The sequence below is a fragment of the Botrytis fragariae genome, assembly GCF_013461495.1.
Source record: "Botrytis fragariae strain BVB16 chromosome Unknown tig00000050, whole genome shotgun sequence".
In the NCBI taxonomy this organism is placed as follows: domain Eukaryota; kingdom Fungi; phylum Ascomycota; class Leotiomycetes; order Helotiales; family Sclerotiniaceae; genus Botrytis; species Botrytis fragariae.
In genome coordinates this window covers 280,877-304,252 of record NW_023500992.1, presented here as the reverse complement: position 1 = coordinate 304,252, position 23,376 = coordinate 280,877, and the positions used below count along the sequence as shown (strand labels likewise).

Genomic DNA, 23,376 nt, shown 5'->3' with positions numbered 1-23,376 from the left:
AATACAACCGAACATAACATATTAGCATAGGGTAGTCTAGATTATGGCTACCATAGGAGAAATGACGCATTGTAAGCATAGCGAGCGTATCACGCGCCCAACAACATAGAAATACAAGAGACTATTCACTACCCTTCAGAAGAAAATCGTACCATAGATCCATTAATCGCCGATCAAGGCAATTAGTTTTCTGGGTTATCAATTTTGGCGATGGATAGACTTCTAGACCTTTACCTAATAGAGGAAGTACTAAAAGAACTAATTCCGAACTAAAATATCTACCGACCAAGTAGATAAACCTGCCCATGCTGTGCTGTACTCAGCTGTGAATCATTCACATTACCCGACGCTTTTTACATTCATTATTGTTGTCTACGAGAAAAATTCTGCAATTATATCCAATCTCACTTTGAACCATTCCAACAAATTTCCAGCCTGACGTGCAATCCCGATAAGAGATAAAAGCGGCATATATTTATATTCGATACAAGGATTAGAACGATCTAATTTCACCTTTTTAAATATCGCGACCGATTACGTCTCGATTAACGCGACTTAAAAATATGCCCCCACGACGATCCCGAGACAGCGATACTATCGTTGTTGATAAAGATGGTGATGATGAGTGGGCAGCACCATCTTCACCTGAATCAATAGGATCCGATATTGATTTTGCACCAAGAAACAAAATGGCGGCTGTTAGTCCTCAAAACCTCGAGTCGCCTGAGCCAGAACTGGCCGACGAACCTTCGATCGCGACGCCCAGTTCAGCATCTAAACGATATAGCCCCAGCACACCTCCGAAGTATTTGAATCAAATTTCATTCAGAGATCCAAACTCATCAACAATGGAGGAAAGATTACAAATGATGCCTGCAAAACGTTCTCTGCCTTGGAGGGAAGGAGTCGAAGCGGGCTCTGAGATCGAGACTGGAGGAGATTCCCGTAGGAAGCAAATTAGATTTGGTTGTTTACTTGCTACTCGAGGAAATGTAGTTGAGGATCCTTGCCTCTCATGTGCCAATGCTCGGGGAAAGTTCACCTTATGTATCGCACTGCCAGGATTTTTCAAAGGAGCATGCGCTAGCTGTCAATTAAGTGGCAGACCAAACCGTTGCAGCATCAAGACTAATGAAGAGAGTAAGTTTTCCTTTGCAAGAAATTATTACCAGATACTAATTGCACACCAATCTAGTCGAACCCGATGAATTTACTGCAGAAGACGGAATTCGCGTAACTCCAGAACCTGAATCCTCAAGTACACGGAGAGCATCTGCAAAGAATACTGTCAAAGAGACGCCAGATAAATCTAGCTCCAAAAATAAAGCTGAAGAAAACAATCATTCTGGTCCGCCAGCAAAGAAAGCCCGTGTCGAAGAACCAGAAAAGCCAATTCAAACGGGATGGCAAGAACCTCCTGTAGTAGACACAGGGTTGGGATCTACAAAGACACGCGGAGGACGCCCACCTCGTTCATCTTTAAGCTCATGGGCACCTGTCAATTCTCCACATATGGCTACGCGCAACTCGTCCACACCCAACACTCGAAATGGTGGTTTACGCAAGTCTGTTGGCAAATCTGCTGAGAAGGAATCGACCGTCAAGGAACCAACCAGAAAACCAAGCAATACTCCAAGTGCAAGTACTCCTCAGTCAGCTCCAAGTAGACCGGCATCTACAACTTGGGCTTCTGTCAACCAAACTCAAGCAGGATCCCAACCTACATTTCCAAATCTACCCAGACCACAAATTCCAAAACCACAACATGAGCAGTCCAAGCCAGAGCAACAACAAGATAAACCAGACCCGAAACAAGCCAAGCCACCACAGCCTCAACCTCAAGCTCAACAACAGCAACCGCCTCAAACTAGACTACAGCAACATCAAGCTCAAGTACAACAACAGCAAATTCAGGCCCAAGTCCAGCAACAGCAACAGGCGCAATACCAATCTCCATTTCCACCTCCACCTCCAGTTCAACATCAACCTCACCATCAACCCCAACCCCTACCCCAACACCAACCTCTACCCCAACACCAGCCTCAACCCCAACACCAACCTCAACCTCAGCTACCCCATCCGCAATTTCAAGTTCCACCTAACCACAGTCCCAGCGTCTTCGCAGGTCAGCAACAAGTCATCATGAGTAATGGATCAACTATATCGCAACCCCCACCCCAGAAAGCGGGCAACAAACGTCAACAACGAGAATACCAACCGACTTTTGTTACTACCCGAATGGACTAAGTTTTGCCGCGGCTCCACTCATAGAGACTTTGCCAAAGCGAAAGCAACTACAACTAATGGGAATTATCAGTGGTCTTCAAGGAGGTATTGATAATATCCAGAGAGAGCTTAATACTTTGAAGAAAACGCTTGGTGTGGAGGATGATGATAATTGATACGGTGCTTCGATAATATTCTGAAATTCACAAGCATTACGGCATAAGCGTACATACATTTTGTAAACTAGCCTATATTAAACCTAATAGCAATAAAAATGCGTGAATCTAGAAGTCATACTTGCTGATAATCTCACGATGTTACAGGTGATTCAGATGATACAGTAATCATAATATGATATCTACAGCGACATGGAAAGACTTCCAAATGAACTCCAAATGCCCATTGTAGGAGATCAGCTAATTTGGTGAAGAATCTTTTCATAAGCGAAAACATGCGAGCGTTCAAGCTGTGCCCTGCAAAATATCGAATCACCTTCAAGTAGATACCTAGGTAGCTTCAATAAACAAAATTGAAACAAAGTATTTTCTCAATTCACTCTTTATAGGATCCTGTATTGTTGGGAAAGGAATTGAGGAATCGATATCACGATGATGCTTTACATCTAATCCATAATTTTGTCTAGTAACCCTTTGCCGAGTCAGTCTAGTTAGATGTACGGATCCGGAGGCTAGGCATACCGATAAGAGTAAAATTTAAGGTTATCGCTTAGGCCTAACCACCTCAAGCTAGACAAATTACTTACTTAGCTCTGCACATAACAAAATCTCTCGCTGTCAAGTCCCGCCGACTAGCTAATAAACCACATCATATAAAATGGAACTTCGCGACCGAGGTAACGCATCTGCCAAAACAAGATATTCAGCCAACGGACCAGGACTCTGGACGCGACAGACTGCCGACAACGCGCCAACTCCTGAACCGCGCAATCGTTCTGAAGCAAATTCAACTTCGCCGTCACCAGAAAGAAAATCAAAACGAAAAAGAGAAGAAAGAAATATGCGTCCCAGGAGACATAGGGCGCCTTCGTCTCGAATGGATATGACGGATGATATAGAAATGAGTGAGACGCCAGAAAGAGGTCCAGGACAGAACTACACACAGAACGAACAAGCGTCAGAAAATGGGAATGAAGAAAGAGTCAATGGACGAGAATTAAGCCTTGGAGATACCTCTGCAGACGATACAAACGACAAGTACTACTCATTTGGCAATCATAGAAACGAGCCGACTTTCCTCGATCGCATCAAGGTTCTACCTGAAATGCGCGATCTACCATGGCGTGAAGACCAGGAATTACCACCGGAAAGATCGACCGAGAGTCAACGCGTTCAACAGAGGGGTGCATGTATGGTAGCCACCAGAGGAAGAATAATGGCAAATCCATGTTCGCATTGTAAACAGGGCTATGGCCGATTCTCTCACTGCATTGTGTTGGAAGAATGGTTTCAAGGAGCTTGCGCGACTTGCATTTTCACGAGTAAAGGAAATAAATGCAGTTTGAGAATAAAAAATCTGGGTATCTACATCCTCTACTCTACGATCTTGTTTGGTGAAAGACTTTGACTAATCCTTGGATTTTACAATTGTAGGGGATCAAGATGCCAGAGCTTTAAGGTATACGGAAAAAATCGACCTCTCCACCAAGCGAAAGCGATCCGAATTCGAAAAGCCAACGTATGAAGAGGAGAATAGCATATTCAGTAAATTCAATTCACCAGGTCATTATGTCAGTCCATACCCACCTCTTCCATCCATCCCACGACCACCATTGAGGACGCCCGGATTGAAGGAAGCTCAAGAAGCAGAATTGGACTCCTTGTTACAAGCACAAATTGCCCGCGAAGAACTCGATCAAGGAAATATGGACGAAGGCGAACCAGGCGCAAACGGGCAGCAGTCACGAGCAACTCCAATCGTATTGCATCGACCACGATTCTACGAAACTCCTGCGATTAAACAAGTCATGCAACAGGGAGGTCCACCTCTTCACAATAATCAATTCGCCCATCCGTTGCCGATGCATAATTTTCCCAATAATCAAATCGTTCAATATCCCATCTCAGCTGACGATTCTATGATGAAAGAACGATCCCTCATCGACGACACTCCGAAGAGTACACAAAAACAACTGTTCACTGTTCTAAGTGGAGTGGCAGGGGGACTCCAACAACTACAAAAAGAATTGAATTCATTGAAGTCGGTTCTGGGATGGGATAATGAAGATGATGAACCAGAAGTCGTTCGTCAACAAAACTCATTGTCGCACAAAGATTCTCGACATGGTCCTTGAGCTACTACACTTGACATGAGAAGAGCTAGCCGGAGATTATTAAATAATTGGCTGTCTATAAGACCCATATATGTAGGAATATTACACGAGGAAATCAACCACGTTGTTTGTCAGACTTGACTGGGCGGATTTGCATCTTCCGAAGAGTGGTTAGGGATGTGTCGCCGATTCTACAGAACTCGAAATTCAATGGTTGGGCATGATGGTTATGGATTAGCTTTTGATCTTGAGGGTATTAGGGGGGAGAAGTTAATGAAAAAATCGCTCGAGAATAGGGGATTAATTTTACTTGTTCTATATCGATATTACTTGGAAACGGAATAAGACGAAAGGAAAGGGAATGAATGAATGAATGAGAGGTCTGAAATTCGAGATACGAGAATTGATGAGCTTGAAGAGAGTGGGGGTTTGTGGGAACACAATTGATGATTGATTGATTGATTGATGGACACGACATTTTCGGAATGAAGAAGAGAAGAGGATGGTATTAGATATATGTATGTACTACGTGTATACTGTATGAAGTTTTGATAGGCGAGCGAGTGAGTGAGCGATGAAGGGGTCACGGATCAAGAAGTATGAAGTATGGAATCTGGAAATCGGGAGTGAATGAATGGACGCATGGATATTCATGAAGTGGTTAGGGAGAGCAGGAGGATGTGCACATGCATATGAATGGATTAAGCATTCTCCGGTGTGCGGAGAATAGATATACGATAAGTACCTAGGTATATGTCTGTGTGAGCGAGCTAGACATGCAGAGACCGAGAATTGAAAAAGTTAAATGCGAAAGTTGAAGTTTATATTCGCTAAGTACCTACTCTATTTGGTATACCTATCTATGTATGGCCTACTTTTAGTAATAATGATGGTGACAATGGTACGTTTTGCATGTTTGTGTATGTTTATGTATATTGTTTTCGTTAATCATATATGTACCGGTATGGTGTGCAGATACCTAGTACATTCTTGTCAGAAAATTATATACTATGGTGTGAAAAGTATGAAAATATGAAATGTATATACATATATGTGTACGTATGTATATGTAAATGTATCATGTATATGTCGAAATCGATAGCGGGATGTACTATGTACTGAATGTACTATCTGCACGGTATGATATATAATTGGTTGAGAATCAAGATCGAGATAGGCTTTACTTGATTGTTTGCTTGTTCGTTTGCTTGTTTGTTTGGTACTAGTATAGTGGATAGATGGGTGGATGGGTAGATGGGCAGACGCATATAACGTTCGTTAGTGGCGTTGGGATGGGGGCGGGGGTACGAGCTAGATATACTAGGTAGGCGAGGTGGGTAGGTAGATTGTGGAATTTTGGGGGGTGAGTGGTGGGTGTGAATTGTGTGTGTGATGTGTGTGATTGATTGATGTCTGCAGTATGGGAATGTTTATGTATGTATGTGATGAACGCTTGGATATCGAATAGATACATATTGATAGCCTCATCTCGATTCTCGATCTTTTCATCTCGCGATTAGATAGATATAAAAGTATCTGGATACGACACACACCACCCTCGGACTCGCGAAAGTATCCCGGTACAAGAGATATGGCTTTCTTTCCATATGCACATTCGACATTTCGACTCTGTTCTGTCTAGGGGAGTCAAGTAACCGAGATGGGATTGGTTGATGGTGAAGTTTAATTGGTGAGTGGTGGGTGTATGGTGACGGGTAGATAGGTAGGTACTAGGTGTGTATGTACTAGGTACGTATGTGTGCATTGTGTTGGAATTTATCCTTTGGCACTTGCACTTACTTGCATTTGTGAGTGTAGGTACGAAGACTAGGTACGAGATGAGGACTAGCTAGGTATTTTACTATGAGGTGCTTCTCATTCGTTTCGTTTCGTTTCGTTTCGTTACCTTCTTAATCTTTCTCCTCCTCTTCTTTAACTTCTATACTCTACTGTCGTTTTCACTTCATCTCAATCATCACTGTCGCTTTTGCATGTATGTTCCTGGTCCATTATTATCGGCGATCAATACGATAGATAAATGCTATTTATATAGTCTCAATCGTTTCTGTTACTATCAATAATTACCGGTTTCTTTCTTTCTTTCTTTCTTTCTTTCTTTCTCTCCTCTTTCGTTGAAGTCCCGATAACCTTAAGCTTGATCTTCAATTCTGGGGAAATTCTCCACCGGTAGCTCTTATCAGTCACCAACTCCACATTCCAAAGCTCCATGCGATAAAAATACTCGAGTACATCATAGCCAATTCCGGACAGCTATAGAATTCTCGGAAACTCCTTTGTCGTTTTCGGAAGATATCTATTTATTTATGTTTATAGATATATTCGATTTCAAAACGTCACGCTCTTGGCAGATTGCTTTTGGTTGTGTGGTTGTGTCTATCGCCGAATTCGCAATGCGATTTTGAATGTGAGAGTTGGGTTACATGAGTGATATGGACGGTTATTCACTATTTGATGTATGAACAATTTCTTGAGGAAATCTCTGCTGGGTATTCCAATCTTATATGGATTTTATGAGGTATAGTGTGTTTAGTCTGGTTTAACTGGAATTCACTTGAGGGATATTTAGAGATTTGGTATCGGGTTCAACAAATCAAGTGAGAGAAATCCACGTACAATGTCACCATTACAAAAAGTTTCTCCTCCTGCAAAGGTTGAGATGCGCAATTCCCAACAAACTCTTATGGAAATGGTTCAAGCTGGACGATCAAATATGTCGTTAGCAATAGATATCAATGCAGGCCCATCGAACTCACCTAGTTCTACTACAGATATTGTCAGACCGGATTCACGAAGACTTTCAAATACTCCACAAATGGAGCGACGTGCATCCAATTTAAGTATGAATCGAAAATCATATTTACCAGTTATACCATCTCCTCTTAATCCTTCGGCTTCATCAACAACAGTTAATAGTAGTGACGAAACAAAAAGTGGTTTAATGGGCGGTACGATTTCACCTGCAGGTTCTTCTTCTTCTGGAGATCTACCTCTTCCTACATCGACAGATTCGGGTGGAAATACACGAAGTAATGGAAATACAAATAAGAGGGGAAAGGGACTGAGTCCTCCGCAACAACTTCTAAGACGAAAATCAGAATTGGCAGGAATTGGTTTACAGATGGGAGATACATCACGAACGGGTACACCAAAAGGATTGAAAGATCTAGGCCATGATTACTCCCGCTATCCTACTTCCCGCACTCCATCTTCATATGGTTCGGAACTAAGTACACCTCGCCCACTTTTTATATCTGAAGCATCTACATCCTCCGACTCCTTATCTTCTTCTATACCCCAAAACCCATTTCGCGATTCAAGCGCAGCTCTCATTGATAATCCTGAAAGATGGAATTATCCTGACGACCGAGTAGCAGCATTCCATCCCTATTTCGGAGGTGAAAAGGGATTTATATTATATGATGATGAGATTGAAGATGATGATAATCTTCACATGCCGAATGAAAATGATGATCGGGATTTTAAACCTACGTTTCATGAGTGGATGGAAAAGAAGAGTTTGATAAATGCTATTGGAGGGGTTCTTTTGGTCATTGGGTTACTTTGTGTTTTTATCTTGTTGCCGGTGTTGACTTTCACGACGAGCGTTTGGGGTACGGCGGGAGGAGGTAGTGGGAATTATGTGGATTATGGACCGGCGTGGGCGCATGTTAATAATGTTAGTTTGATCTTTTTTGTCTTGCATTTTGTTTTCTCTCCCAATCTTTACCCTTTCTCCTCCCTATTTCTATATTCTAACTCCCACAACAGAGAACTTATCCCCTCCTGCGCAATGTTCGCACAACCCTAATCGATCCCGACACACCCCAAGCTTCGAGAACTAGAAAATCAACATTCAATGGAGAAACTCTCAATCTAGTTTTCTCGGATGAATTTAATAATAACAATCGAACTTTTTATCCTGGGGATGATCCGTTTTGGACGGCGCCGAATATTTGGTATGGGGCTACGCAGGATATGGAGTGGTATGGTAAGTTTTTGAGATTTTCTTTTTGTTTGAGGTCGATATGAGGATGATGATTAAAGGAGAAAATGGGTTGAGTATTGGATTTTGAGATTTGGCGAAAATTAAGGGGAAGAGAGGAGGCGAGAGAAGAGCCGAGAAAATGAAGGTGGAATTAAGGTTGTGGGGTTCTTGGCATGCATGATGAGCAAGTCAGATTTGGTTTCCATGTCTTCGGAAGGATGCATGCCATTTCATATTTTACATATGGCAAAATAATATTCACTACTCATATACTAATACTCCTATAGATCCCGTAGCCGTCACAACTGGAGGGGGTACTCTTCAATTACGCATGGATGCTTTTGCAAACCATAACCTCGGATACCAATCCGGTATGCTTAACTCTTGGAACCAACTTTGTTTCAAAGGCGGTATCCTCGAAGTATCCATCTCCCTTCCGGGTCCCTCAGCAGTTCCAGGTCTCTGGCCCGGTGTCTGGTCTATGGGTAATTTGGGTCGTCCAGGCTACAAAGCTACCACCGAAGGCGTGTGGCCTTACACCTACAACTCCTGCGATTACGGCATCACCCCCAATCAATCCTCTCCCGACGGACTCTCCGAGCTCCCAGGTCAAAAACTCAATTCCTGCACATGTAAAGGCCAAGATCATCCCACCCCCGGAACCGGTCGCGGAGCCCCGGAAATCGACGTCCTAGAAGGAAGCGTCGATCCCAATAACCGCATTGGAGTCGTAACGCAATCGTTCCAAGTTGCTCCCTTTGACGTCTTCTATCGACCCAATCACGCATTCCTCCAAATCCCCAACTACAATACCACAAATATGAATTCATACTGCGGCGGCCCTTTCCAACAAGCGATTTCGGGCACCACCCTCCTCAACAACAACTGGTACGACGGCCTCCAATACCAAAAATATGCATTCGAATACACCCCCGGCGTCTCCTCCACGGGTAAAATCGCCTGGTTCGTCGGCGACGAACAAACATTCATGATGGACGGCCGCGCCATCGGCCAAAATGGAAATGTAGCCCAGAGACTCGTGAGCGAGGAACCCATGAGTGTGATTCTGAACTTGGGCATCAGTGGCGCATGGAGTCAGATTTTACTCGGCGATCTGAGGTTTCCGACAACCATGCATGTAGATTATGTGAGGATTTATCAGCGCGAGGGGATGGAGAGCGTCACGTGTGATCCAGAAGGTTGGGAGACGACGGAGTATATTGAGAAACATCCGGTGGCGTATCGGAATGCGAATTTGACGGTATGTTTTTCTTATCGTGTTGTGATTTTGTTTTTGTCCTCCTCTCCTCCTCTCCTCCTCTCCTCCTCTCCTCCTCTCCTCCTCTCCCCTTTCCCCTTTCCCTTTTTTTCTCAAGCACCCACGCACCCACGCATCTATATATACATACATACACACAAACGAAACCATCAAACTACCCACCCTCCTATGCACCCACCCATCCCTACAACGAATAGCATAGGACAGAACACCTAGCTAACAACTCCCTCTTACAACCCAACAGGCATGGAATCAAACAGGCTACGAATGGCCTACTAATTCGTTGATGAATGATTGTTGATTGTTATTGTTGATAGATATGGTGATATATGGATAGATGAATGGATGGATGGATGGATGGATGGATGGATAGATGAATGGATGGATGAATAGACGGATAGGCGAATAGATGTGGTAATTCATAATTAATATTTATAACTACTCATAATGTTACTTGATACAAATAGATACGTATGTGAATGCTATTCTTCCGTCTGCTGTTGTTTTTTTTGCTTCGTTGCTTCGTTGCTCTCTTCCCCTCTGATTTTCGTTTATTTGTTTCTTCCACATTATATTGCATTATATGCATTTCAAGATGAGTGGAGGATGGAGGATGGAGGATGATGGAGGATGGATGATATGACGAGTAAGGTAGGGTAGGACAGGGAAGAAGATGAAAGGAAGTAAATTGTACATAGATACACATACAAGCGATATAAACAAAGCGGAGTGAATTGAAGTGGAATGAATGATTAATGAAAACTAATACATGCACACATACATGTATACTAGGTACTTACATCAACAACATCGTCACTCAAACTCACTACTAAACTTAATTGACTTAATATCATTTTAATTCATATCATATCATTTCATTTCGTTCAATGCAAAAGAACACTGGACTATAATCTAGACATCTATCTTCTCTTCCATTCCATGCCATGCCATGCCATTATAGTTCATTTTCCTTCATTCCCCATACAATATTCCTATTCATCGCATCGCATCGCATCGCATTGCAAAACTTTTCTTTCCCATCACTCATCCTCATCATTCCCTATCCATCATACAACGCATTGTGTAACTGATCAACCAGACATATACGAACGATATCAATCCGCTCCCAGCAGAAAAAAAAAAGAGCAAATCAAACTGATTAGCTAGCTCAGGCTCAATGCAAGTAAACTCCTTAAATCGCAAGCGAAGTTGTGAAGAAGGAAAAAAAAGGCAAAAAACACCAGACCTCCCTAAAACCGTCCGAAGAAAAAATATCTGGTAACTAATAATCGGCAAATCAAATGAATTTACCAATCAAGCGGTTCCTTAAGTTCCTCTCCCCGATTAGTTCTAGGTACCGGCTTTGGTTTGACCGCCAACTTTCCATTCTTTCCTCTCTTCAAATATCCACTACCATCTAACCATGGTGTCTCCTTTGTCATCTTCTTCTCAAAATTCGAAATCTTATCTTCCATTTGAAGAGTCAATCCAATATCATCCAATCCATTGACCAAACAATGTTTTCTGAACTCTTCCACCTCGAAGCTACAGATTTTCTTTCCAGATTCGTCATTGATAACTTGATTTGGAAGATCAATTTCGATTTCCTTGCCTGCGTATGCTTCTGCTGCAATGGCATCGAGATCGGCTTTGTTGGTGATTGGGATTGGAAGCATACCATTCTTGAAAGTATTGTTGAAGAAGATATCAGCGAAAGATGGGGCAATGATACATTTGATACCGAAATCAAGAAGAGCCCATGGAGCGTGCTCACGAGAACTTCCACATCCGAAGTTGGGTCCAGTGACAACGAGAACCTTGGCCTTTCTGTATGGTTCTTGGTTAAGAACGAATTCAGGCTTCTCAGTTCCATCTTCGTTGAAACGAAGAGCATAGAAAAGAGCAGATCCAAGGCCAGTTCTCTTGATAGTCTTCAAGAATTGTTTAGGAATGATAGCGTCAGTATCGGCGTTAGCTCTGTCTAATGGTGCTGCAATTCCCTTGTAGACTTCGAATTTTGGAAGACCAGCAGAGGAGTGTGCAGCGATGGTGTTTGTGTGTGGGGAGTTATCTTCTGGTTGATCACCAATAACTTCTCGCTCTTCGTCATCAGTCTCGACACGTTCATCAACATGCGCCTTGCCTTGGTAACTAGTTGGCGATACCTTCTTTGGTGCTGAATCGGCTCCCTGGGCAAATTTTCTCACATCTGTAAGCTTACCAACAATAGCGGAAGCTGCTGCTGAAGCTGGCGACACCAAATGAGTACGACTTCCAGCTCCTTGACGACCTTCGAAATTTCTGTTACTGGTACTAGCACATCTCTCCTTTGGTGCCAAAATATCAGGGTTCATTCCGAGACACATACTGCAACCAGCTTCTCTCCATTCGAAACCAGCATCCATGAAAATCTTATCAAGGCCTTCATCTTCTGCCATACTCTTGACAAGACCGGAACCTGGAACAACCATTGCTCGCTTGATATTGTCAGCAATCTTCTTTCCCTTGACAATACCAGCTGCAGCTCGGAGATCCTCAATTCTTGCATTTGTACAAGAACCAATGAAAACCTTGTCCAAAACAATCTCTTCCATGGGAGTTCCGGCAGTGAGTCCCATGTATTCCAACATCTTAATAGCATTCTCCTTCTTTCCCTTGTCGGTGTAAGATTCTGGATCTGGAACTGAGCCAGTAATTGGAACGACATCTTCAGGACTGGTACCCCAAGTAACTGTTGGAGCAACATCCTTTGCATCAATGAAGACATCGATATCGTACTTGGCGTTTTCATCGGATTGTAGACTCTTCCAGTATTTTGTAGCTCTCTCCCATTCCTCAGAACCATACTTTGGAGCAAGTGGTCTATCCTTGAGATATTCAAATGTGATCTCATCAGGAGCAATCATACCAGCTCTGGCACCACCCTCGATAGACATGTTACAGATCGACATTCTACCTTCCATACTCAAGCTTCGAATAACCGAACCACAAAACTCAATGACTGCACCGGTTCCACCAGCCGTACCGATTCTTCCGATCGCATGCAAGACGACATCCTTTGCTGTAACACCTGGTGCAAGTTCGCCATCGATTTGAATTCTCATATTCTTGCTTCGTTTGGTAATCAAAGTTTGTGTAGCAAGTACATGCTCCACTTCACTCGTACCAATTCCGAAAGCCAAAGATCCAAATGCACCATGTGTGGAAGTGTGACTGTCACCACAAACAACTGTGGTACCCGGAAGAGTGAAACCTTGTTCAGGACCAATGATATGCACAATACCTTGACGCTTATCACCGAGACCAAAGTATGTGATTCCAAAATCCTTGACATTATCTTCGAGTGTCATGCATTGAAGTCTAGAATCTTCTTCCTCGACGAAAGTTTCGATATTTTTGAGGGATTTTCGGGAACTGGTTGGGACGTTCTAAGGGAAATATTAGATGTGTAATTTAATGGATTTGATAGACGAAAACTTACATGATCAGTTGTAGCAAGTGTACAATCTGGTCTTCTAACTTTTCTACCGGCATTTTTCAAACCCTCGAAAGCTTGCTGTACACCTTGGTTAGGAATTTGACTCCATGATAAAGTACCAAAAGAAACATACCGGTGAAGTAACTTCATGTACTAGATGTCTATCTACATCAAGAATCAGTATTTGCATCCCCAATTTCTTTCGAAATCCACATACCGATGTAAAGTAGGATAGTGCCATCCATTCTCTCATCTACGATATGGTCTTGAAGAACCTTATCGTAGAGAGTTTGAGGTCTACCTTCAGCAGTAGGCATATTGGCGATGTGAATTGGATCTCGTATCTCTTTCTTTCCTCTGGTGGTTGACTTGGTCTTGAATTCCCCAAAAGAACAAATTCTCAAAACTCCTCCGACAGAAACTTTTATTAATGAAGCGAAAAGAACTTCAGAGAAAGATTTACAATAGTAAGTAGAAGTAGGTAAGTGGTCAAGAGAATACCTTTCCAGGGAGTGCGGGGTGGATATTATTTTATGATGCTCTCCTCTAGAACAAACTCAAAGACCAAGGGTGCCGATATCGGGGGTAGCTCCAAGTTGATCTCCGGTCGGTGCAGATCCGGTGGCCAATTAAATCAAAGGTATTACCTTTTCTGCCATTGTCTTGTCTTCTGTCATTTTCCTGCAAGTGACCCTGTGGTTGGGAATTGGATCCACTTTTGACTTGGGAAATCAAGCTTTTGTGTTGTGTGTTTGCTCTGTAATGGTGTATTGACCAATTAGATTCGATACATGACTGACTAATGGATGATTTTTATTACTCATTCAGGCCCCTCACCGTCGCTCAATTACCAAGGCGGTGAGGCTTGTTTTTACACTGTACATCCATCGTGTGCGTATTGTAATCCAATGACTCAGGAAAAGGAGTCGCGAGAGCGGAAGGGTTTGAGTCGTCGAGACTCCAGTATCGGAATGTTTGACCCCTCACAATCTAGATAATGCCTTGACCTATGTTAAATCTCCGATTGGTCAAACGATATAGAACATAGATTTACAATATGCAATATATTTCAACCCAATAATTCCCATCGTATACAGTCGTAATAAAGATATTCAAATTCGTCCCCAATATAGTCTTAGAATAGTCCATCAATATATCAAACCTCACATCAAGCCAATCCAACTCTAGCCCTCATCACCCATCACCCATCACCCATCACCCATCACCCATCACCCATCACTCATCTCATCACCTGCCACCCATCCGTCCCCCACCACCACGGCAATCCCGTTCCCCAATTCCCCCGATCGAGCCGAACCCCCGATCCCGAAACAGGATCTGCATTACCTACATTACATTACCGCACCACTATACCATTCAGCCTCCAGCCACCTTCCTATTCCATGCCATTCAATCCAACTCAATCTAATTCAACCCGCCCATCCTATTTCGGTGCGTGTCTATACATACATACATACATACCTATCTCGCTTTCCATCGGCCCCGAGCCCCCCTCTCAAATCCATCTATCCCTATCCCTATCCCTATCCCTATCCCTATCCCTATCCCTATCCCTCTCTATCTCTCCCCTACAAACAACCCCGCAAAATGCAAAATGCAACATCGCCGTAACTGCGACCTCGCATGTCTATTCTCCAATCCTCATACTCCCATACCCTCACCCGATTTTCGGAGTCCTCTTTTTCGGTTTTGCTCCATTCACCACCACCATCACCACCACCATCACCACCACTACCACCCCATCTCATCCGTTCATCCCATCCATCTCATCCCATCCCGATTCGTCAATTCGTCCCCCTCAACTTTCCCCTTCCCCTTCACTTCCCTAGGTATCTAAACCATATATCCCAATATCGCTCCCCCTTACCCAAGTATCCCGATCGAACTTTCCATTTCCCATATCCTCACTCCCCTATCAGCGTCCCACCACATCCATAATTTCCTCGCTACCATGCACACGGTATCACAACTCATCACGTTCATTCCCTTCAACACTTAATTAAATTAAATTCCTTTCTCCCTCCCAATTTTAATTTCAGGTCCAAGTAGAATATCCTAATAGTATTGCAATCTTACAATGACTACCTACGTAGTTCTTCATGTATTTGAAAAAGTTACTCACGGTTGATATCTAATACCTAATTAAAACACATGAATCCTTCCATGAATGTATTACATCGTACTACTTTTCATTCTCCAACTCCCAAGATCTAGCAAATTCCATATCCTCAGATACCATTGATAGCGAAAATGTGCTGTGCAAACTTCAAAAGATCTTTTCTTCCCTCCCTCTTCCCCAACACCATACCATAGAAAACCCACATAAACCTATATAAAACAAGTATCCCCGATATCTTCAACCCACCATTCCACCATCATACCATCTACTCCAACCTCCTCTTCATCCTCACATACCCACCCCAATCTGTCTTCCTTTCTCCATCCAAATCCTCCTTCCACCCCTCCCCCTCCCCATCCCACAAACCCAATCCACAAAGATGTCTCATAGTAGGTCTCCCATGTGGGCAATTCCACGGCTGTTCAATCTCCCCCATATGCCTTACCACCTTTTCCATTTGTCCCTTTGTCAATGATTTTCCAATCATAATGCTACTCCTACAAGCCCTCATCGCAAACATTTTTCTAACTTTACTCGGCCTTACCATTCCGGCTCTACCACCACTCTCCGCCAATAGCGCGATTAGTTCCTCAAGATCATTGATTGAGAAAGTTGTTTCTCTCGAAACAGGAAGAGAGACAAGTTGACATCTTCCCCCTACAGCTTGGGATGATTGATCGATGGTCAAAATGAATCCATTTTGTTCCAGAATATCGAGATTTTCAGCTACAATCTCTTCCTCGAGCGCCGTGAGAGAAAGTGTTTTGGGGTAAACCAATCTTTGCGATTGTACTATTGTAGTAGCCTGCAATCGTTCAAAATTGTACTTTTCGTCTGATGAATGTTGATCGATAATGAAAACATTATCTGCCGTTTGTATTCCACCATTTTCAGTGATCGGTTCAGGGGCTTTCGATGCGAGAATAAAGCCGAGGTTGAATTGACCAATGATTTTCATCTTAGCGAAATCACTCTTGGAGATTGTAAGGGAGAGCCGCTCTTCGGCACCGTCAGAATCGAGAGCTTCGTCTTGAGAAGTAGAGGTAATTTGATTTGCGTATACAGAGAGTGCATCTTGCAAATTTTCAAACTGCTGACTTATATCGAGAATAGTAGTGTCAACAGTCTGTGTCAGGTTGAACGTGGATTCCTTCCTCTTCGCGCCACCTTTGACAAGTAATTTTGCACGAGAAATATTTTCTTCGGATGGTAGCGCAGCCGTTCTTTCAACCTCATTGATCATCTCTTGGACTTTCGCTTCTTCGCGAACCTTTTTCTCCTTCTCGTTCAAGTACTCTCCGTCTTCCTCCTCTCCATCTGCATTATCTTCTGGGGGAACTTTTGACGATACAGGAGCGTCCTCACCTACCGGAGAAGCCGTTGGTGAAATTTCATCGGCATCTGCATCAGATTTGCATGAGGAATCAGGTGCGGCGGTTTCTAACGTAGATTCTGGCTCTTCTATATCGATCATATTTGTATCATCGCTAGCTTCTGAGGTTTGAGTCCCAGGTGCACCGAATCGTTGGAGAAGTCGTTTCCCAAAGGACGGCATAGGTAAATTTTGCTGAAGCTTCCCACTTTCACGCACGGAAGCAGAATCACTGTCAACTTTCAATCTCTTAGAGGGAGGTATTCCAATAGAACTAGTCACAGTATGATCACCTATTGTTATTGTAGCCATCTCTGGCTGGGAACGTTGTGGTCGGCTACTCCCAAGCGAGCTCAACACTCCTGGAGTAGAAATTGGGGATGGTGATATAAGTTGAGGAATTGGTGGTTCTGACTGGGATGGACTGGGTGGATCTTCAGCGCCTTCTAACACTTTTGACCCTGCTCTCGGGACGCTAGCCTCAGCCATCCGGTCATTAAAATCAGCAATTTGTCGAGGGGGTCTATAAGTGGACGCAGGTTGAGAGTCTTGAGCAGTCGCAATCGAGCTTTCAGGGCTTGCAAGATCATCTTCGGCCTCCTTAACCCGAGCAGCTTCCCTGCCAAACTTGGATATCAATCTTTGCTTTTCCTTCGACGGACCTTGGTTAATATTTTGCATAGCTTTCGGAGGTGCAGGTCGTTGATCACTCTGTTCCTCAGACTTACGACCGACCCTATTCGAAATCAAATTTATAGCTGCGCCATCTCGCGACGATGAGTTTCGTGACATAGAAGAACGTTTTGCCTTTGAATTAGACTGCACATGAGAATCCTGACTAGCTGTGCTTTGAGCGTTGCTAGATCGTCTAGAATCCGAGACTGCGCCCGAAGCTTGTTCTTCCTCTTCCTCTTCCACTTCATCTTCCGCGTCATCTTCCTCGGCAGATTGCGGAGATGCTTGCGGACGCTTTTGCAAACTTTTGGAGACACTAGCAGACTCTCGATTAATAGTCAACTGTTTATATTGCGGTTGCTTCAGTGCTGGCATTTGAGACACTGGTATCGTATGATCCTGACCTTCAAAAAGTCCAGCAAGAGCCGTCTTGAGGTTCTCCAACATACGACTCTGATCATGTAGTAAAATAGTGCGTTTGTCAGGGCTAACATTGACATCATACAAATGAGTGTCCAATTCGATATTAGCAAATATAAACGGGGACTGAGTGCTTCCCCATCCATTGTATGATTTATAGACTTCGTTGAAAGCCTTTGCCACTTGAGGAAGCCCACACGGTCTTGAATTTACGAAAAACATTTGCCTGTCAGGGGTTTGGCGTCCTTCTCCCGTAGCTGGACGCGAAATGTGACCAATAATGCGGATGTCCTTGGTCTCACCATCATCCTGTGTACTCCGTCTTTGACTGGGGCCACCCGTCGGCTCCAACTCTAGACGTAAATCCATTGGTATTAATTGGGTAAGAGTCTTCGCACCAAAAACATTAACAATGTTCTCTCTGGTAGTAGGATTCCCTTTTGTAGAAAAAATTGTTGTCTTTTTGCCCTTAGCTGCCTGCTGCGAGACTGTAAACTTGATACCCGTTTGTATACAAGCATACTGTCCTAGAACACCTGTAACCTTGCTCCATTCTCGTTTTATATTCTTCTCAAGCTCTCGTCTTCTCACTGGCAGATTGTTGAATAGATTCTCTACTATCACTGTAGTTCCTTTCTGCGCCGCCACAACGGATGTGCCTTTTAACTTCCCTGAGATCTCGAATTCGAGCTTCGTACCTTTCGGGGCACTTTCTGGTATGCATGTAATGACTGAGAAATTTGAGAGCGCGCACAGTGAAGATAAAGCTTCGCCACGGAATCCAAATGTTTGGAGAGTTGTAAGGTCGTTGTATGTGGTCAATTTCGAGGTATAATGTTTGAGTGCTAGGGTATCATAATTGTGCGGAGAAATTCCACCGCCATTGTCCTGTACCTCGATTGCTTCGAGTCCTTGATTTTTAAATCGCACATCTATTTGATCTTTAGCAAGCGAAATCTGTAGAGTATAGATATGTACATGTTCTTACCTATACCCGTTGCTCCAGCATCCAGACTATTCTCCACCAGTTCTTTCACCACCGAACATAAATCAACAATTACTTGGCCAGACTGGATCTGATGGATCTGTAAATATGTAAATCATTAGTAAGTACTGTATAGCAAGCTAAGATCCCTGAGATATTCTCACCGTCCGGCCTTCAATAGGTTTTATAGTAGCCATGGCATTTTCCTTTGGTTGTTGAACGCGATGGATGTTGGGAAGACGCGCCTGAAGATCCACGACTTTAAAGTGGTTCGCTCTCGCGTCATAAATGTCACTTCGATTTCAAGGTGATGAATGGTAATTTAATTTTCATTATTTATCTTATTATCTGAATAGATCTCGGAAGTAACATACTACATGCTCGAAAAGAAGGAGCACTAGTCAATGGGATTATCAGATGGGAAACCAGATATGGCGACAACAATCGCTAACACAGGGTAATTGGAGTTTGTGCTCGCTTCCTCCAACTAATTTCGCGGGGTCAGTCCACCAGCGTACAGCAAGGCAAGTAAAGTACTATGGAATTTGTTGTACCTCATCTCTTTCTTCCTAAAACATAAAGATCGACTTGAACCAAATTCCCACAAACACAGTTTTAAGTTGGTCTACTACACTTTTCAAGCTCGTCCATTGATACAAGCCAGATTCCAGCTTGACTAATAAAGGCTGATACTATCTTCGTATATCTTCTTACATTAGGTTATACACATCACAATCGTTAGCTAATAATTTCGTGGGAAACCTTCACCGCTTTCGTCGATCACGTAGGTATGGGGCCCACTAAGAGATACAGCCACAAGTATTCGATTGTTCGATTTTTCGATATCGGGAGAAAAGGAGATAGAGAGATAGCATGATAAGATAGAGATAGGCTCGATAGATAAGAGATCTTTTTCTTCTGCATGCTAATTATTCGCGGCGTCATATCACATTTCATCACCATGTCATGAGAAAGGTAGAACAAACAGAGTCTTCAGAACCATGAACTTTTATTTTGCTCTCAAAACGCAATCATCTTATCAGCATAGGCTAAACTATATCACAACACTGCCATCCGCTTGCTATTCGAATCTCTGACCGGCATTCGTTGCAAAAAGGGAAGCGATTGTGCATGAACATGCATGGACAGCACGAGCTTTTATTTTTGCGTCGTGCATGAGCAGAGGGGGGAGGAAAACCTGGCGAGAAAGAACACAACTTCATATCTACTCCTAACTCTCCATTGAAACTCATAGCTTAGAGTTCCTCCTTCCCTCGACAGCGTTGCCATTCGTAAAGTATACGACAGGCTTCATGCTGTTGCATGTCCAAGTCTAAAACTGGTGTCGTAAATTGCAATAGTTAAAGATGCCGAAAGCGAAAGGTAGGTGGGTTATTATTTTGACATTAAAGTGGTGACGCGACCATCCATGCGTCTACCCGAATAATTTTTTTGGTGATATGATGAGGATCCTAAACATGACATGGGAAAGAAATGCAAGAAAGGAAGCGCATATTTTTGTAGTAGTACAATCCATCAATGTGGGTGGATACTGGAGTACCAGTAGCAGTTTGATGTGAAGAGAATGCAAACAAATTTCCATTGGGATCAATGTGCTGCACTAGAGTAGAGGAAAGGGTTCGTTATGTGGTATCATCCATAGACAAGAAGCAAAAAAAAAACGCCACGCGCCAATCTTGATATTTTCATGAATCGCATAAAATCAATGAGAGGTGGTGGTGATTTTGCTGAACTATGAAGTGACTGATTGTGGAGTTGACGACTCGCTGTCCCCAACCATATCTGCAACACGCATTTTCTTAGCGCGAGGTGCCCCGTCACGCAATTCGTTGAGTTCACGTTCAACATCATCCAGGCGACGCTTCAATTGATTTTCACGACGTTGAGATTCCTCAAGTCGACTCATTAAATTATGCTCTGATTCTCTAAGCATAGCCACTCCTTGATTCGCATTGGCTTCATCCTGTTCAAGTTGGGTAACTCGACCACGAAAGAGTTCGTTTATAACCTCCAGCTCGTTGACGCGAGTTTTCAAAGATGAATTCTGGGCGATAAGCTGTTCGTATGTCTGAGGCACTTCAAGACCATGCGGACCATTCATAGATGGGGACGTAGACCGTATATCGCCAGGAGAAGGTTGTCGGATGTGCATAGGCGGAAGAGACGGGGAATGGTTGTAATGATGTTCTTCCAAGCCATTTCCGTTGAATGGGGGTAAATGATTACCATACATCGAAGGAGTCGCAGTTCTGGAGATGGGAGAGTTCGATCCATCTGAATGACCATTGGCAGACTTTCCTGATGCTCTTCTATGTCCAAGTGAACCTGGCGGTGGTGTGCCAGCTTGCGATCGCGCTTGGTCAAGACCATTAGCTTCGTACAGAGTCTGCGATAGAACGCGTTAGTCAAGGTGTCATTTCTGCAAAATTAATTATGATAGAACAAATAAATACCTTTTTCTTTGCACCTTGAGCAGTACCTGAACTCTTCACGCGATTTCGACTCTTGATAACATCTGTCTTGAGGCTTATCGGCCGAGGCCGCCCGTGCAATTTCAGGAAGAGACCACAAGCATTGCATAATACAGAACCTATTTCATCTCTTCGCCATAAAGGAGTCGTTGAAGTCTGACAGTTCTGACAGGTAGGCTGTTGGGTTTCGCGATCATTGTTAGCCATTGTAGCCATATTTGTGGTATTGATAATATGATAATTTGCAAAATCGCTATCGTTATCGGAGATTGGGGAGGAACGAAAATTCTCGCAGTTGCTCTTGCTGATATCGCTAGTGGGATGGCAAGCACGGACGGAAAATCCCGAGTACGGTTGATCATAAAAGACTAAATGACAAGGGATGATTGACCAAGAAAGAAAAGGTGACCGTATAATACTTATCGGCACATTAATCCCAAAGGATTGGTAGGATAGGAGGGATAGGAGGAGAATATGGATTAGGAAAGGAAGAAAACGAAAAAGGTAAATAAACCAGTTACATGGAGATCAGATCATCAGACTCAGAGAGAGAGACATTGTAGAATGTTCCCGGAGATTTTCTGAACAATGACCATATAAAGAATAGAACAAGAGATTGATACAAATAGACGACGTGTAGCGGCATAAAGTGATAGGGGAAAAAGAGAATATACAACATACTGGTGAATTGTTTTGCCCTCCTCCGGATGTAGCAGATGGTGATGATGTCGCATACCCCATATTTACACTCTGTCCAACATTGAATGCTCTATAGTGTGCTAAATTAGCTTTTGAACCATGCTTTAGTATGTTGTACATCATGGAATTCAATTATATGAAACTATCATTCCCTTATCCACGAAAGCTTCAAGGAATCCCAATCTTGATTCAAATAACTTCGAGAATGGATTGTCTTTGTTCATTCCACAAGAAACAAGAAGCATTGAACTCAAAACTTTTATCTCTAATTGAATTGAAACCCTTCCATCATCCGAGACAATAGTAACATCAATTTATATTCTCCTCCGCAATTCGAACGTACCTCAATTGTGGCGAGCTTGTACCCGAAGCTAATGACGCCAGTGCTGATAGACCAGGTAGTTGCGGCAGTGATGCGCTGTGGTGTAAAGAAGAGTTCACTGTTGAGGTCGAAGATGGTCGAGAGATTGGATCCATGGGTGGCATGATTGGCAATGACTGCCTTCCATCACTCATGGAGGGTGACATTCGGAAAGGAGGCAGGTCTCGACTTGAGTCTCCCGAAGAAGGCCGCAGATGAATATCGAGGGGCGATGCCCGATAAATGGGAGCGAGTGTAGAAGCCGTGGTTGCGGTTTGGGGGGGTTTGTTATTAAATCACGTCCGAAATAGAACGCGAGGTATGTGATTGTATTAAGGTTGAAATCGACCGTTCCTTAACTTTTATATATCTTCAAATGTCTATATCGAAAATAGCAGAGATCGTTCGAATTATAACTAGAAGGAGGGCGACTACGCTGACACTAGTAGCTAGAATGAAATTATTCTTCGAGAATTGCAGGTAAGTGAATGAAGCACGAGACTTTTCGGTTGACCTAAAGGAATGACAATGATATTCCAACTTTTAAAAGGGATTGATTTGAATTTTGGGTATATAAGAACGATGAATGAAGAGACAGTGAATGATGTTACAACACAAAGTATCAAATCACAGTTGCAAAGATTGAGAAAGAAGTTATTGAGGAAAAAGGAATGGCAGCTGGATCCTGGCCGCCCCTTATCCATTCGCGCTACCCTGCAATCGAAACAATCTATAAAAAGGATACTCCCGGACGCAAGGTACCTGATAATGACATTATGACAAGCTCCAAAAATGTACAATTTTTACTACGAGGAATGAGTTATCTACCTACTCATCATTACTGTTGAAGTCAAAGAATGTATTTGAAATTGAGAGTACAATACGTAGGAGTTTCACATTGTTATGACTGAATTGAACCACTTCATGTCCTCGAAATCGCCTCTTCTCTGTAC

The 23,376-nt window shown here is 43.1% G+C and overlaps 6 protein-coding genes across 6 annotated transcripts; 3 read left to right on the top strand and 3 right to left on the bottom strand.

Annotated features, from left to right (window-relative positions):
- Positions 1-563: 563 nt before the first annotated feature.
- Positions 564-2,247, top strand: Bfra_004111 (uncharacterized protein; the record flags this gene model as incomplete). Its single annotated transcript, XM_037334516.1, has 2 exons — positions 564-1,140; positions 1,196-2,247. 2 exons carry the CDS (start codon positions 564-566, stop codon positions 2,245-2,247), a joined length of 1,629 nt encoding a protein of 542 aa, XP_037193050.1.
- Positions 2,248-3,060: 813 nt separating this feature from the next.
- Bfra_004110 (uncharacterized protein) lies at positions 3,061-4,537 on the top strand (the record flags this gene model as incomplete). The annotated part of the gene is made up of 2 exons (XM_037334515.1): positions 3,061-3,631; positions 3,837-4,537. 2 exons carry the CDS (start codon positions 3,061-3,063, stop codon positions 4,535-4,537), a joined length of 1,272 nt encoding a protein of 423 aa, XP_037193049.1.
- A 2,614-nt stretch (positions 4,538-7,151) lies between these two features.
- Bfra_004109 (putative glycoside hydrolase family 16 protein) lies at positions 7,152-10,102 on the top strand (the record flags this gene model as incomplete). Its single annotated transcript, XM_037334514.1, has 4 exons — positions 7,152-8,213; positions 8,306-8,525; positions 8,810-9,783; positions 10,046-10,102. The coding sequence occupies 4 exons, from the start codon at positions 7,152-7,154 to the stop codon at positions 10,100-10,102; spliced, it is 2,313 nt and encodes a 770-aa protein (XP_037193048.1).
- Positions 10,103-11,108: 1,006 nt separating this feature from the next.
- Bfra_004108 (putative 3-isopropylmalate dehydratase protein) lies at positions 11,109-13,762 on the bottom strand (the record flags this gene model as incomplete). The annotated part of the gene is made up of 4 exons (XM_037334513.1): positions 13,497-13,762; positions 13,413-13,444; positions 13,283-13,357; positions 11,109-13,229 (listed from the first exon to the last, which is right to left on the bottom strand). Exons 1-4 carry the CDS (start codon positions 13,594-13,596, stop codon positions 11,109-11,111), a joined length of 2,328 nt encoding a protein of 775 aa, XP_037193047.1. The 5' UTR covers positions 13,597-13,762.
- A 1,922-nt stretch (positions 13,763-15,684) lies between these two features.
- Positions 15,685-19,068, bottom strand: Bfra_004107 (putative dna mismatch repair protein; the record flags this gene model as incomplete). The annotated part of the gene is made up of 3 exons (XM_037334512.1): positions 15,685-18,818; positions 18,875-18,971; positions 19,036-19,068. The coding sequence occupies 3 exons, from the start codon at positions 19,066-19,068 to the stop codon at positions 15,685-15,687; spliced, it is 3,264 nt and encodes a 1,087-aa protein (XP_037193046.1).
- Positions 19,069-20,624: 1,556 nt separating this feature from the next.
- Bfra_004106 (putative gata transcription factor protein) lies at positions 20,625-22,548 on the bottom strand (the record flags this gene model as incomplete). The annotated part of the gene is made up of 4 exons (XM_037334511.1): positions 20,625-21,278; positions 21,346-21,663; positions 22,045-22,132; positions 22,406-22,548. 4 exons carry the CDS (start codon positions 22,546-22,548, stop codon positions 20,625-20,627), a joined length of 1,203 nt encoding a protein of 400 aa, XP_037193045.1.
- Between the last annotated feature and the right edge of the window lie 828 nt (positions 22,549-23,376).